Source organism: Ambystoma mexicanum, chromosome 10 (assembly GCF_040938575.1).
Source record: "Ambystoma mexicanum isolate Mex_15411 chromosome 10, UKY_AmexF1_1, whole genome shotgun sequence".
In the NCBI taxonomy this organism is placed as follows: Eukaryota; Metazoa; Chordata; class Amphibia; order Caudata; family Ambystomatidae; genus Ambystoma; species Ambystoma mexicanum.
Genome location: NC_090932.1, coordinates 1,476,433,863 through 1,476,449,771, shown reverse-complemented (window position 1 = coordinate 1,476,449,771; position 15,909 = coordinate 1,476,433,863). Strand labels below are relative to the sequence as shown.

General features: G+C 42.7%; 1 protein-coding gene across 7 annotated transcripts in view; it reads right to left on the bottom strand.

Moving 5' to 3' along the window:
- Positions 1-1,902: 1,902 nt before the first annotated feature.
- The window catches only part of RNF34 (ring finger protein 34), a 490,473-nt gene continuing 476,466 nt past the window's right edge, over positions 1,903-15,909 (bottom strand). For all 7 annotated transcript variants that reach the window (XM_069619572.1, XM_069619571.1, XM_069619570.1 and 4 more), the window contains one exon: positions 1,903-9,288. In XM_069619572.1, the coding sequence (XP_069475673.1) occupies positions 9,101-9,288 (188 nt within the window). In that variant the 3' untranslated portion in view covers positions 1,903-9,100. The remainder of the gene's footprint in view (positions 9,289-15,909) is intronic.

The following is a 15,909-nucleotide window of genomic DNA, read 5'->3' as shown; positions in this document are numbered from 1 at the left end:
GGGTTCACCAGCGTGGCGTTTGGTGCAATCCTCCCCCTCTCTCTGGGAACTTGGACCTTTGTGCAGGGGGGTGGAGCCATTTCCAACCCCTTTTGCGGGGAGCAAAGCCTCTAAGAAGCTTACCTATGTGAGATGCCTTTTAAAAACTTTTTTGATCTGCACTCGACAGCCTTCTACATCCTGTGGTAGAAGCTCGGTGAGGACCTCATCCTCCAGACAACGTGCAAGTCACTGAAGGAGTGAATGTCCTGAAAAAGCTTGACAGGCATTGCAGGAGCATCACACGTGAAAGTGGCACAAACCAGCAAAGCAGAGACTGAAGGAGGGTGGAGGAGAAGCTCCCGGGACAACCCACACAGCTCCTGAAGCCATTGGGCATTGGACAAGGGGAAGATACAGATTTTCAGTATAACTGGCAACAGTGGTCAGCTTTGTCCCATTTCTGACAAGAAAAAGGGCCCAACAGTTAGGGGGGACATATAGGGGAGGTTCTGCGTGGGGGTGTTATGGTTGCATAACTGTGCTGGTGCTACCAGAAAATTCTATCTTGCTACTTGGCAACATGCACGATCCTGTCCCAGTTAAATCCCACAAGTATGGCGGAAAGGGATGGGATGTAAGAGTACTAACATTCATTTACAGGGTGCAGGTGAAGTGTTTTTGGAGCGATTGGGTCCTGGTTCTTGAGACTTAAAAAGGAGCCTGGCTGCATGAAACTTGAGACTTTTTTTTTTACTCCAGGTAGAGGTTACAATCGTTGATCTTACTTGGAACCAGGGCTTGTTCTTCAAATGGAATTATCCCTAAAGGAGATGAAGTTTGATGTGGCAGTTGATTGCGAGTGTGTTGACTTGCAGAGTGAAGTAGTATATGTCGAGTAGGATGCCTAGGTTTTAAATATTGTTAGCAGGGATGGGCACCCGGGGGTACTGTCATTTGAAAGATAAAGGTGAGTCTTCAGTGCCTCTGTGGTATATTTAGGCTTGGTTTGTTTCGATGAAGCAGTTGTTGACTCTTATCCAGCCATGAACTGATGTCAGGCCGTCTGAGATCAAGTTACTGGATTTTCAGTCTTTGATGACTTTGAAAATCAATGCACACATTGTTGGCATAGAGTTGGATAACTTTGTGATGTTTTCGAAGGTTAATCATTATACGCTCACTGGCATCAAAGGACCATACAGACAATTAAATGCCTTTGGCTACTTCACGTATGACGGAAGATGGGGGACAAAGGAAGTGATTCAGTTTCACCAGGGTCGATTTTCCTGTATGGAAGAACCCTACCCAACTAATGTCTTGGTCCCTAGGCCCATTGCTTGGTTTAGCCAGTTCAATAGAATCATGTGGTTGATTGTGACATAGGCTGTGTTATGTCAAACCTGATCAGGACAGCATATTGGGCCTTTGCCCATTACGGATTCTTCAATAATCAGCAAGAGGTTTCGTTCCTATCTGAAAGGAAGCAGCATTGCCAGCCAAGAAATTGGTTTATTGTTCTGATATAGTTCTAAAGGTGGGTTGTTGCTGCTCTTTCTCGAAACTTTGAGAAGGTAAACTGACTTCAAGTAATCCACATTTGTGTTTAAAAGTTTAGTGGCCACGGAACAATACTGCTTTGAAAGGAATCATTTCAGAACTTTGTAATGAGGGGCCAGTGTTTGCATCTAGTTGTTTGATGAGCGAACTGAGAAAGGGTGGCATAGTACTACTGGTATTTTAATGTTCTTTACCAATATTTTGCTTTGATAAAGATGCAATGCATATAACGAGCTTGTCATTCACTTCTTGCTGTTAACACAGCGACTGGCAAGGAATCTTGTATGGATAGAGAATAGAAAATCAGACAAGTTGGTTGGTGTGAGGAGTTTTAAAAAGTAATACAAGTGGACACACAACACAAACGATTACAAACCTTTATTGAGCTTTAAATAAGCATTATTCCAAGATAACCATACAATCCACATCAGGAAAGTTCCACTCATTAAACCTGAAGTTATTTCACTAACAAATCACAATTCTCAAATGTCTTGAAAAACAATTGCTTATAAAACAGTCCTTTTTAGCAGTTTGTCCCTTCTGAAAAACAGGCCATTAAAAGATATTTTTGTGGAAATTAGAACAGTAGAAAAAACTGTAAAAAATGTAAACCCTGTAAACAAAGACATTTCAACAATTAGAACAAACAAGAGCATTTTCTCTGCTGACATACAATCGCCCATTTGAAGTAAAGAAAGATTAATTTTAGTGGTCATTATGAAATTGTTTTTCATTTTCTTTCAGGACATTAGTGCTTGCAAACAGCTTGACACGATACACCAGATTATCTAGATAGATTGTAAAGTAAAACCTGCATTGCACCATTTTAAGACTGTAAATGAGAATCAACTTTAACAGATTTACAAAAAAGTGATGCCTGTCAAAGACTCAGTGAGAAAAGCATTTGAAAATAAATGAGTCCATCTCACACAATCAACAAACCGAGGGCCCTATGCGGACAAAGATATGGTAGCATAACTATTGCAAAAACAACATCTAGCTAACAAGGTTTATACACACTGAATTTCTCCAGGCATGCATCCTTAATATGGACATTAGTAAACATCTGATATGAGGGAGCTCCAGGACCAATTAAGGTTTGAGTCATGTGCCAAACCAAGTGGAATATATGTATACATCATAATGGAAAAGATAAAAACAGGCCATGAAGGATGTAAGACAGGAAAAAGGTATGTATGTTTCGAGGCAAGTGTTCATTCACATTGGACGCACAGTAAATAGATATGCTTTTAGAAGGACCTCAAAACCTGTTCACAATTTTACAGCAATACAGGGACATTACTACAACATTATAGTTAGCTTAACGGTCAGTGCCTCTTGGAGAGAGCTTCAGAGGATCACTCTGAAGAAGCAAGTTCCAGAATTCCCTTTTTGCAGGAGCTATTTTAGGAAGAGGTGCAAGTATTCCTGCAAGTTAATTCCTGCTTTGTTCCCATAAAACAGATCCAGCAATCACGGACAAAAGATACCTTAATCAAGAATACACACTTGTTATCTTTCAGAGGACTACCCCAGTTGGCAAAGAGGAGAATTTTGGTCTCCTCAGGAACCAGGCAGCGTTTACTTCTAATTTACATGCATGGGTCACTAGTACCGGTTGCGTTTCTTAACATTCCATTTGAGGTCAGCACAGAGATTCCACCAAGTATGTGGTGGTCGTAGCTATCCACATAAACATTTCAACACGTTGCACAATGTGGCTGCTCTCAGACAACACTTTCTAGCTGACTCAAGACAACATGTCATTTTCCTTTCAGTGCAGATTTGTCTGACTGGAGCCATAAGGCATAGTGACTTATTCATCAGGAGAAATGGTGGCCTGCATCTATCACATTGTCGATGCACATTTCCAGCTGCACGAGAGCTCCAGGACAGATAGGACAAAGAAAAAAGAGGTAAACTTCTAAAAAGGTCATTCATGTTACACCATTTCTACTACCAAGGTTCATGAAGTACTAACATTGGAACTTTGTAAGAACAGCAAGAATGTGTTGAACAATGCCACACAAAAAGCATACGGGGGTGGTGTCGGAAAGACCGTTTTAACCAAATGTAGTCAAGTGGAAGCCATGGCTCTATAACCATTAGAGCTAACCAAAACACACTGTTATAATACTCCCCAGCAGCAATGACCTCGAACCAAAACAATGCTTCCTAAATGCCTTTCTTCAAAGATTAGCACTGAAACTTACAGTTCCACTGGTCAGATATACTGTTCTAGTTCGGGAGCGTATCAGTGACTCTGCATGACTAACGGCTTAAGCCTAGTTACATTTGGATAATATCTTTGGTAACTGTACCATCAGAGTACATTTGACTCAGAGGTTCTCTGCAGAGAAACAATTGAAAGTCTCCCATGAACGGAGGATGTTGAGAACACACCCTTTCATGCAGAAAGTGATTTTGTCTTTCTACATCCATTTTCTTTCCAGAACTGGAATGTCCAGCAAAATACATTCCCCACTCTGAACATCAAGATTAAAATGTGTAGCAACAGAATAAACGTTATAAAGGACAACAAAGCAACAGTCTCTAGCATAGGCTAAACTTTCTATTCACACCGCACAGCGGTGGACATGAGCAGGTATTCAACTCTACAGAAATGTCATTATGTCTTCCCCTGAAAAATCTACCGGTCATTCTAGAAGGTGAATAGCACCGATATTGACTCAATGATGAACATTTTGCAGAGATATTCAAAGCCACTGCCTGGTAATCAGTGTACACATGTATGCATGGAAATCCTTTGCACAACCCTTGTATTCATTTCTCCTGTGGCTATGGTTATTCTGCATGCAAACCAATCAAACCATACCCAAACAGGCATTGAGGGTTATCATGGTGTGAAACAAACTTGAAACTAAAAACAGGAGTGAATCAGTGGGTGCACTGCATTCTGTCCAAGCTGCATAGTAGGTTTGCCCAACCAGGGAACCGGGTGTGGGTTGGCCTATCTTTTTATGGTGGAAGGAGGGCTAGAAAACGGCAGAAAGCTCATCAACATCATAAACTTTCAACTGAGCCATGAAGGACAAAAGTTGCTTGACAACAGGTGTGTGAGAGACTGTGTTCTAAGTTAACCAATAAAGAGGGAAGAACCAGAGTGAGATATGGAAAGAGAAATAAGAGAAAAGTCAAAGTGCATGCAAGAGGACAAGATAAATGTGAGAAAGGGGAAGAGAAAAGCACTGCAGGGGATGCAGAGAGAATGTGGGGAGCAAATAAAAACAGTGGGATGGAAACAAAACAATGATGCTAGAGGGAGAGGTGCTTTGAGACAGAGCTTTAAACAACAATTAGAATGGGAGAGAGGACTGCAGTACGAAAGAACTTGGAGACAAAGGAAGAGGTAGATCAAGAATATGGGGACAATAAAATGGAGGGATAGTGTGTGAGGGAAACCAGAGCCCAGTGGCAGTCCGTGATGGGAACCCTGGTCACACATCCTCAGATGAATTGACCCCTTTTACTTGTCAGCACAGCAGTTCTTTTGTGTCTAGATCATATTACAGCTACTAACAACTAGAGACAAGGAACCTTTGAATGGAACATTGCACAAATAGGGACACTGGGCTTTTTAAACTTTGATTATATTGGAAACAGCCAAACCAATAACACAAAAATGAAGATCGTAGTTAGTAAAGCTCCTTATTAAAGGATCCAGGGGTCATCAAGGATTCACTACTTGTGAACTTATCACTGCCTGTCCACTCCATGTTTGCGTCACTGCTAGGCTCCAGACCCCACACTCCTCCTCCGCCTCCTTCTCGCTGCCTTCTCCTTGTCACACCTAGTCCAGTGCAAACTCAGTGAGAGTTTTCTGGCAGCTTGGGAGTGCACTAAAATACTTTGATAATAGTGCTGGTAGTGGCCATGCTTCAGTGGCAGAGCATTTGCCCTTTGTAGCGGTAGGCAGGTGCAGACATCAATTACATAAATGAAAAACAGACAACAAAAACATCCAATGTCCCTATTTTAAAATATGCTTCCTTGCAAGTGTTGCCATGCGGAGCGTGTGGAGATGCAGTAAAGGCACACATTGGGTGCAATTGCAGTCCTAGTGACTCTAGTGGAAACTTGATGACCCAATCATGGATCACAGCTGAACTGAAATCCAAGAACGAGAACCTCTATGCTCCACAAGACTTCTCATTAACACCAAGAGGTCATTAAAGATGTGTATGCACTGATCTGGTGAGGGAAAAACCCCTTTCCAACCAGATTCAATAAAGATTCTCGTGGCGCTGTATGGTGATGAAGGCAAAGGTTCAGAGGAGGTGGTAGATTGTTCAGGAACCACTAACCGAGGGAGAGTAGTGGTGCAAACAGTCGTCACTGCTGTAAAATTGCTGCAGGAAATAACCCCAACACCTCAAGCTAAGTAAAATGTGAAACATGGCGCAAAGGGCAGCAAGTCCGACATTGGAAGAAGCAACCTTAAATGAATCCATACAGTGTTAAACCGCAAAGCAGAAAAGAACCGTAAGCAAACTAGCTGTTAATGACCTCTGGACACCAAGGTTCTGCACAAGCAACATTTTAAAGAAAAATACCTGGCCCGAGTGAGGATACAACAAAAGCTGTATAACATGTTTAGCCCTAGTTTTCAAACTATTTGAAATGCAAAAACCTTCTTACTTATTCCTTCAAATATTCCTGTTGGTTGCCGATTTCTCGTTTTCACAGTTCTGTGGCAAACATTTAACAGTGTAATCATGTAAACTGAAAAGAGTTTTGAACATAAAATCATAATTACATGTTTTTTTTTGTTGTAGATTTCCAACAATGCACACATTCTTCCAAATGATTTTTAGATTTAACACAATCAGCCAAATGGCAACTGCTGTAAGAGACACCTATGTCATGGTGTCTGCGTGGCAATGATACCCTTTTAGACCATCCATGGGCAGTCCAAAAACTAGGTTTATTGCTTTTGAAAAATGAAAAACATCCACATGATGTCAATTACTTTAAAAGCACATTTTATAATCAAAGTGGTCTAAAACTCTGAAAAGACCCCGCAAAGTAGCATCAGCTTTCATGTAATTTGCAGAAAGACCACTCCAAATACAGTAAATATCAGACTATAACAAGGCTGGCAGAAAAGTGGTTCATGCAGCCTTAAATAAGTAGACCATATCCTAAACAAGTTTTTCTTTTAATATGGCAATACTGTCTTTAGTAATTATTCACATTTTCCAGATATGTCAACATTAACATAGCAATATATCACATTTTAATGAACATCCATAATGTTTAAATAATTTGAGCCACCTCTGACTTATAATAATAGTTCTTTGTTAATCGCAAGGCATTCTGATGAAGATTGGTTGGATTATTTTGTCACTGCTCACCTCTGACCTAGGTGAAAACAAAATGTTTGCATAGGAAATATCGAGAGGACATTTTTCAGAAGAGAGAAACATGCTGTGATAAAGCAGCAGACCTTCACAGACTTAACATTTTTCAAAAAGAGACACATGTTCGTTACTTCTGGTGCATCGAACAATCAAAAAGCTTCACAAACTTTGGTTTAAGAGATCTTAAAATGTTCACAATGTAGTAGGATGATTTACATGCTCCGTTCTCGATTATTCCTATTCGCTCCATAATCTACGGGAAAATAGGTTAAACATAAGGATCTTTGAGATCACACTCGAGTCAGACAGGGGTCGGGAACAGGGATTCAGGCTTCAACGGCAGCCAACATATTACTAGGCAAAATCTATCCATTGATGGAATTGGTGGATTTGTTGCAGTTAGTTTTATGGGAATTCTTAAAGCCAAGTGTACGGTAACTATTTAGAAAGAGTATGAAGCAAATTATATTGCCATTTAGCTCTCGATATGTATGGAAGTAACGGTTCATACAATAATGCTGGCAATCTAGGCAACTGGAGTGAAAAGGTATGCGTTTAGCCATTGTTCTGAGCAAAAAGGTTTCCCTTAGCAGATACATAGAAAATTGGGAAACCAATAATCAAGGGGAAAGCTGCAGTAACGGTTCAGAGCTTCAGCTATCGCCATGCCCGTCAACTTCTAGGAGTGACTTCTGGAGTGGTGTGTAGTCAATCTTCTAAAGACTGTGGACATACAGCATGCAGCATCATTACCCCTACTGGCCTTAGCAGAAGATATTCAAACTTTAATTCCCATTATGATGGTATGCACGGTTTCATGCACTCAAGTGAAGGCCAAGGCTTATTTATGGTAAGAAGGCCTACTATGGAATGCCATTTCCATCGAAAAGGTGCTCAATGTAGACAATCCTCATGTGACCAATAGAATCCCTACTTGCAATATCAAAATCCAACCACATTGCTTGCCTTAATTTGTCAAATAGAGAAGAAGTTCCTATGTATTATTGTTCCATGCTTTAATCAGGGGTTAAGAGGGCATGTACACTTGTGTGGTTGAAGAACAATCTGTTCTGGATGTCTAAGAATTAAAATGATTACGCATTATAACTTTGTTTTGCATAATTTGAACACTTGTACCCCCCTTTGTGGTTGATTTATTCAGCAACTACCGATGCAGGATCTATCTAGTCCTAATCATGCTAAAATAAAGTACTTTTGTGACAAGGTATTACTAAAAGACATTATCAGTACCATCTTGAGCAGACACTTGCAGCAGGCTTTGTGAAAGGTTTGATATACTGCCAAACGTATGCACATCACATTATGCTAGTTTTGTTGACACAAGTTGAATGTCAAGCCCTTCCAACACCAGGAGGTTTGCTTAGGCATTTGATTATGTAATACAGAATATTGACCATTTAAACCATTCATTTCTCTTGACTTGGTAAATAAACTGGGATTTGAAAGTCATTCCCAGTCAAGTGAAGAAGTCTCTACGCCATCTATATCTTACAAGTAAATCCTTTTAACAGACCACGCCTTGTTCTTCAAAAATATGAAAGCAAACTAATTTTGAAAAAACCCCACACCTTGCAGGCCATATTTTAAACTCTAGGCAAGATGGTGAGGATTCCTTTCTTTATGCAATGGCACAACTAGAAGTATGAGTTGTGGAAACAAATCATATTTGCATAGACCAAGGCAAAGTTACATTAAATAGATGCACCTAAGAAAGTAATGTGAAACCAAGTGAAGGAATGAAAGCATGTTTAGAGCTCATTTGAGAAGCTAAATATGCACAGTAGCCAAGCTTCGCTTCACTCAACCAAACGCTCGCCAGTGGAGAAGTTGCAACTTTAAATTGCCTGTAAACAGATTGAACTTGACAGTGTGTGGTAACATCCATTGGCTGAGGAGGCTCTCGTTACCGCTGTATACACATTGACAACATATGCTGCCATTTTAGGCCCTTTAATGTAATGCGATAGAAGCAAAATGTCCCAGTCAAATGGAAAAATAAGCCCATCATTGGATATGCCATATTTCACATTGTCAATTAAAATTACATACAATCCAAGTTTGTTCTACCACTGATTCAATCCTGGTCTTCCTTAAAATATTTCAAAATTCAAGTCACAAGCTGTGGAAAAAGGTGTCCAATTCGGTTTTGGTCTTTGTTTCTAGGACTTAAACACATGCACAGCACGCACGACATACTGCCTGCAGATTGGGCATTCGCTCATTCTCTTGCCGCATTTGGTGCAGGTGACCATGTGACCACACTCCAAAAGGACACAGTCAATAACCGCATCCATACAGATCCTACAAAGATTATCGTCATTATTCGTCAGCTGCAGCTTCTCTCCATCTGTAATAAAATAAATTAAAGTTTCATTAAAGAACACAAAACAACCCCTGAAAAAAACTTTCCTTGTGCAAACTACAAAACACAGAACAAAAAAAAATCCTAAAATCGTGCACAGCTTTAACTGTCTCACTTCAAGATCACTGTTTCGAACTTTAATTCAGGTTTACATTTTTCACATTCAATACTGTACGATGTTGACAACTGCATTTCCAATCATACTTTGCTTTCACTTAGGAAGACACCAAATTCATTAATACAAAAATTAAGTAGACAATCAGATGACTCGTAATATAAAATAGCATAACACATCTCATACAAGTCCAATACAGAACATTCAATAAAACCCCCAAGCACAAATACAGCGAGCAATCAAATAATTCACAAAGTAGATGGCATAAAAATATATCATTATGTAACATGGAAAAAAATCACAATATGTTTGTTTGTTAAAGCAATAAGAGTTTTCTTTTGTGGCAAGTACATTTAAGAAACGTTATGAATGCCCAGGCCACTAAAGGTGAATTTGGCCATAATAAATAAACATGTGCCGGGCAATATTGGATAAAATCTGTCTCTTAACACATGAGGTTATTTTTCTAATATTAGTATAAACTAGACAAAAACAAAAGTGTGCCAGGTCTTCTATTGGTGCTAGACCCAACTGGCAAGATCGGTCAGTACAATTATGACCTGTCCAATTCACAGTTGTGGCCCTAGGTGTCAAGCAATTGAATCTTGCCCAGATTAAAATGAGTCTCTGATTTGGGTTGGAAACCCAAAATAAATATTTTTGCACATCACAATCTGTTATAATTGTAAGCCTTTCATTAGACGATTTCTAGAGCTCCCCTAGCTCCCATCGATCCTTAGTGTGGGCTACTAACAACTTTTTTTTTTTAATAGTTTTCCTGTCATCAGGCCATTTAAAGTGTGAGGTGCATCATATAATTACAGTGTATTTATTTCAGTAAGCTTCATTTTCATGGCTTTGAGCCTTGGAACATTTGAGTTATTCCTTGTTAATAAGAAGTTAAGGAGTTCCTGGGTAAGAACTGCCTTGTTGTTCTCGCTCATTTGCAGCAAGTGTATATGTGTGAACAGCCCAGTTCCATATATGTGGAGTTAATTTGTAACAGCGTGCAGCAGCCACTCTTTATAACCTGGATTTCGCATAGCCCCAAAGTGTCATCCCATATTTTGATACCAGCGACGTTTTGGAATGACAGTTTAAGAATTAAGACTATTGGATTGGATTTTCACATGGACACGAAACAACGCCTGAAAAAGAAAATGATGTATTCCACCACTAATGCATGGAAGTCTACACCAATTTTTGATAGTAATCCCACCACATTTCATTATAAACTCAAAGTTGGGTGGGCACTTAGGACTGGACCCTCATCCATCGGTGGAAAACATCACCTGCCCCTTTCCAACTGATGGAGTTTTCTAGTCCCGGGGACTAATAACAAAGGCCAAACAATTATCATTCTTTGTTTCAACTCTCCCCCCTACAGAGTGACTAAAGGGTTTACGGGCTTTGGAGGGGCCACAAAGGACTTTCCCAAAGACAAAGGTCATATTGGTTTTGCAAATCACTGATTCAAGGCAAATAGCCTTCAGTGCTGGACATTCACCGCCATCAACTTCTTCTAGACAATTGCAGGATTAGGCTTGTTTGAACATGGATAATGTACCCAACGTGATCTTAAATTGGAACATAGACGAGGGGTGATTTTAACCAGGCCATCACCATTCTTGGGAAGAGATTCTGCGGTAGTACAAGCCAATCAGGAAAGAAAAAAACTGTCTTATCCGAATCCTGGTTGTCTTAGATGAGATAAAATCGGGCTTTGAAGGCAATAAAACCATCCACTATTTGCAACACAGATAATGGACTATCGGCCTCATCACGAGTTGGGCGGTATCCCGGCAGTATTACCGTCGGGATACCGCCAACCCCCCTAGCGCTACTAGCACCGGATCACAGGTTTGGCGGAACGGTAATTCCCCATTGGGCCCATTCGGGAATTCCCCATTCCCCATTGGGCCCAATGGGGAATTATCGTCGCCAGTATTACTACGTGGAAATAGCGCCGAAAATCGGCAAATGTCGATGGGAAACAAACACCCAAGTAATCGAATACTTTCACCAGCGGTATTATAGCACCATAACTATAAATCGCCTGGAACTTGGGTGACCGTCTGCTTCTATTGCAAACCATAACTGACGATTTAGCCACCTTAATAGCCAAATCGAGCCCGATCCATGAAGGCTGTGTATTTAGAGATATTTCTGTAATGCTCGAGGAGTGTGCACAATTAAAGCCATGTCATCAGCACAGACAAGCAATGGTCACCTTTTATTCCCCAATTTTGGTACATCGACTCATAGGAACACCAAAACTTCGTACAAATCATTTATGTATAGACCAAAAAGAAGGGGTACCAGGACACCACACTGGGGCACCCCCACTTCTACTGGAAAGGAGGCAGTGCAGTGTGCAAGGTCGACATTCCTTACACAGGCTTGGTCATTATAATCCAGATTAATGAGCAGTCATAAGATCCCTCACAGCACTTCAGGGACCCGAGCACCTGGCACAGCTCGGAACGAATTAACTTTTCAAAGGCCTTGCTCAGGTCCATGAAGGCTAGGTATATCGGCCTGTTCCTGACAAACAAAAAGTTAGCCACCATCAGACATAAGATCAAGATCTGGTCCTTAATACCCAGTGTCCTGGTCTAAATACCACAGGAACAGTGGGTTCAACCCACTCTTCCATTCCGGCTCCAAGAAACCGACCAAAGATTTTTTCCAAATAATTTGTATTTAACAGACGGAGCAGAAACACAAGTACATGCATTACATAGCAATAATCACAAGGCACATATCTGGATGCCCAGTCCCCCCTCCCCCCTACCCCCTCCCGGACTCTCCACATCCTTCATAAATATACATCCCAACTTCCAAGGTTCCTTCCATCTCAGTTTCATCATCCTCTTATCCAACATTACCATCCTTTTTAAATACCAATCTTCCCTCCCACGGGCACATTACACATATAACCCTTACAGTGGAGACAAGTGGCTAAGGAGCAGGGGTTTGACAACAGCGGCTGGGTATTTCTCTGCATATACCATGAACGGCTTCCATAGGGCCATATCCCCTTTCGCAGAAGGCTGTGATCTTCTCCGCCACCATAATATCCTAACATTTTACCCACCACATGTGGAGTGCGGGGCCCTTCGGATTTTTCAAGTTACGAGCAATGACCAGTCTGGCTGCCAATAACAAGTGTCCTATCAGGGAGGTCAAATATTTAGTCATTTGCAAAATCCCATCACCCGCATCCCCACGCTGAACCACCAATTGCTCCATAGAGAAGTGGAAAGCCGTGATCTCCCCAACCTTAGCCAGAACGTCTCTCCAAAACCGATCAGCTTTCCCACAGTCCCATAGCATGTGAATAAAGGGACCCCTCAGCATTGCACCCCGCCAGCAGGTAGAGGAATTGCATTCACGCAACAAAGTCTTTGTAGGGTGAGATACAACCTATACCAGACGTTATACGTGCTTTCCCTGTCTGTGGCACAACGAGAGGACTTACGTGTTCGAAGTGATTTCATCGAGGAGATTTGGTCGAATCAAAGTCCATCAAATTCTTTCTTTCTTCCCTTAAGCCAATTGGCTGCACCCAAGACCTCCACACCGCCTTCATTATTACCCTTCCCCACCCCCCCCACATATATTTGTGGCCAAATTCAGCCTGAATTCAATGGATTTAGCTTTGACCAAATCTCCTGCAATGAAACCTCCCTATCCCACGTATACCTACAGGCCCAGATGCACAGCCACGCATCCTCTTCTATCGAGATTCCCAGGTCCTCCTCCCATTTACTCATATTTGGCGATTTCAGCCAAAATGACTGAATCCAAATGACCTAACCAACCAAAATTCTGAAAGAAGGTACCATCAAATGTTCGACCTTCTAAAAGGTTGACTTTTGGTTGGGTAGGTCATTTGGATTCGGATTAGGGGTGCTTACTATACCTACTATACTGTGAGCGGGGGTGTCCCCTGCAGCTGTCCCACAGTCCAAAAAAAAAAAGAGGCTGCAGGGATATCCCCCACAACACCTACTATAAAGTATAGTAAGCAGGGTTGTGGGGGACACCCCCGCAGCTGACCCAAAAAAAATAAATAAATAAAAGACCAAAAAATAGGAAAGGACCCTGCAGCGCTGGTTCCCGATCACGGAAGTGAAAGGGAACTGGCGTCGCAGGGACCAGCGAGACAGAATTGAAGGTAAGGAAGGTGGTGGGGGATGTGTTGGCGGGGTAGGTGGGGGTGTGGGTTTGGGCACATCGGGAATGTTCAGGGGAGAAACGACCGAAGATTATTTCAAACAAATAATCTTCAGTCGTTTCTCCTTCAAACATTTAATCTGCGGTAAAACAACCCCAAATCAGAGGACACTCATCCGTATCCATTTCTTTATATAGCCTTGACACCTTGGATTTGCTGCCGCCAGCCTGGCGTGTAAACTCGAGGGTTGACTGGCCTGGCTCCCCCACTTTAAATCGATGATTGGAACACCCTGTGGCACAATTGCACATAGCAAACCCGCTCCGATTCATACAGGGAGAAAGACTACCAACTTTATATATACCTGTTGTAGGTTTTCCAATCCCACGATAACCCAGGCCCCAAAACTATTTCCCACAACCAGATTGTTCCAAACAGGAGTAAGCGGCCCTCTAACCACCAGAGTACCCCACCTTCATAATCCCCGTTTCAAACAGAGGACAGCAGTGAGTCCACCACACATATCCTCCCCTTGACCTAACATATGGAAACCAAGCCAAGTCTATCCCTGAGAAAGCCTCCTCTACAGCCCACCACTTTGGCACTGGATCCTCCCCCAACCAAGCAACCGCATTGGAGACCGGTGCAGCGATATTATACCTAAAGACACCTGGGAGCCCCAGCTTCCCTCATCTCAACTATTTCCTCAGAAACTTTCTAGAGACCTGCGCTCACCTATTGCCACAAAAGGAATGAAAACTCTTGTTCTGAAAAGTGTGTAGTGCAGCATTGGGAACTCTTACAAGCAACACCAGGCAGAGGTCCAAGAGCTTGGGAACCAAATTCATCTTAAATGCACTGATATTGCCAAACTAGGATATCTCCTGCCCGCCCCATTTGGTTAGGTCTGACGACAGTTCTCTAAAGAGGAAGGGGAAATAAGCTTGATACATCCTAGACACCCTATTGAGGATCTGAAACCCCAAGTAAGGAATACTGGGGGTTCAGATCCTCTGGGGAAAGTGCCTCCAAACTGGCACGATTCTCAGGGTATACCGAGATGTTGAACCCATGCAACTTGTATTTTACCACAAATCCAGCCAGTTTCTGAAAAGACGTCAGCTCTAGCAGTGTGGTATCCAGGGAGGCACAGGGGTTCAGTAATGTCAGGAGGACATCATCTGCATACAATGAAGTCTTATATCCATTATGCCTGATATTCGCCGGTCATGTGAGAAATAATGAGAATCACTGGGGTGACTGACTCCGTTGACAGTGTAAACACCAGCGGAGAAAGAGGACTGACTGCCTCACTGCTATTCAGGCATGGTGCTCTGCCAATAATCTCTGCCTTAATGCCAATAAGCCAGAGATCCTTTTCATTGGGACGCCTGCTCCTCGTTTCTCCCCCACTCTCTGGCCGGACTCCCTGGGTCCTCTCCCCTCACCCACTTGCAAGGCAAAACGCCTTGCTATCATCTTTGACTCCTCTCGCACTTTCTCTCCACACATCATGGACCTTGCCAAGAAGTCACATTTTCAACTGCACCTCCTCAGGGGCATTCTACCTTTCCCCAGTAGCTAGACGTCTCCAGATTCCTGGTTCTCTTTTGGCTAGACTACTGCAACAGTCTCTTCCTCAACCTGCAGCGTTCCTCCCTTCGCACCCCCCCCTTCAGTTAATCCAGAACAGGACTGCAGGATTTATCCTTGGCCTCAAGCCCAGTGACTGCATCTCTCCAGCCCTAAAATCTCTCCACTGGCTCCCGGTGACTTCAAGATCAAATTCAAGACCCTTTGCATCATCCACAAGGCTGTCTGGGGCCTGGGACCGGTTTACATTCAGCTTTCCATCCCTAAATACCTCCCTGCTAGTGTCTTTTGGTCTTCTGGCTCAAACTTTTGGCAGGTCAAACGCTTCTCCAAGCAGAGAGTGGGGTGGTAGATCCCTTTCCTCGGCTGGCTCCTCCCTCTGAAATGGCCACCTCCCCCCTCAGACTTTAGCCGGATCTTTTCAAGTTCCCAGAAACTTCTGAAGACTTACCTTTTCTCCTCTTCCTTCCCCCTCCCCTCCCTTGCTAACTCTCCATACGGTGCTGCGACTGGGGCCTGGTCCCTTCAGTGTCGTACAGGGGCCAGCCCACCCCCACCAGCATCATCCTTTGTCAGTACTTTCCCTCAGGCTCCTTTCCCCAGACCAGGCCAACTTGGTCCTCCCTGTCCACTGCACGCATCCTCCCTACCTCCCCTCCCCTGGCACTTGCCGCCTTGGCTTGCCCAGCCCACCCTTGAGGGTACCCCACTCCTGCAC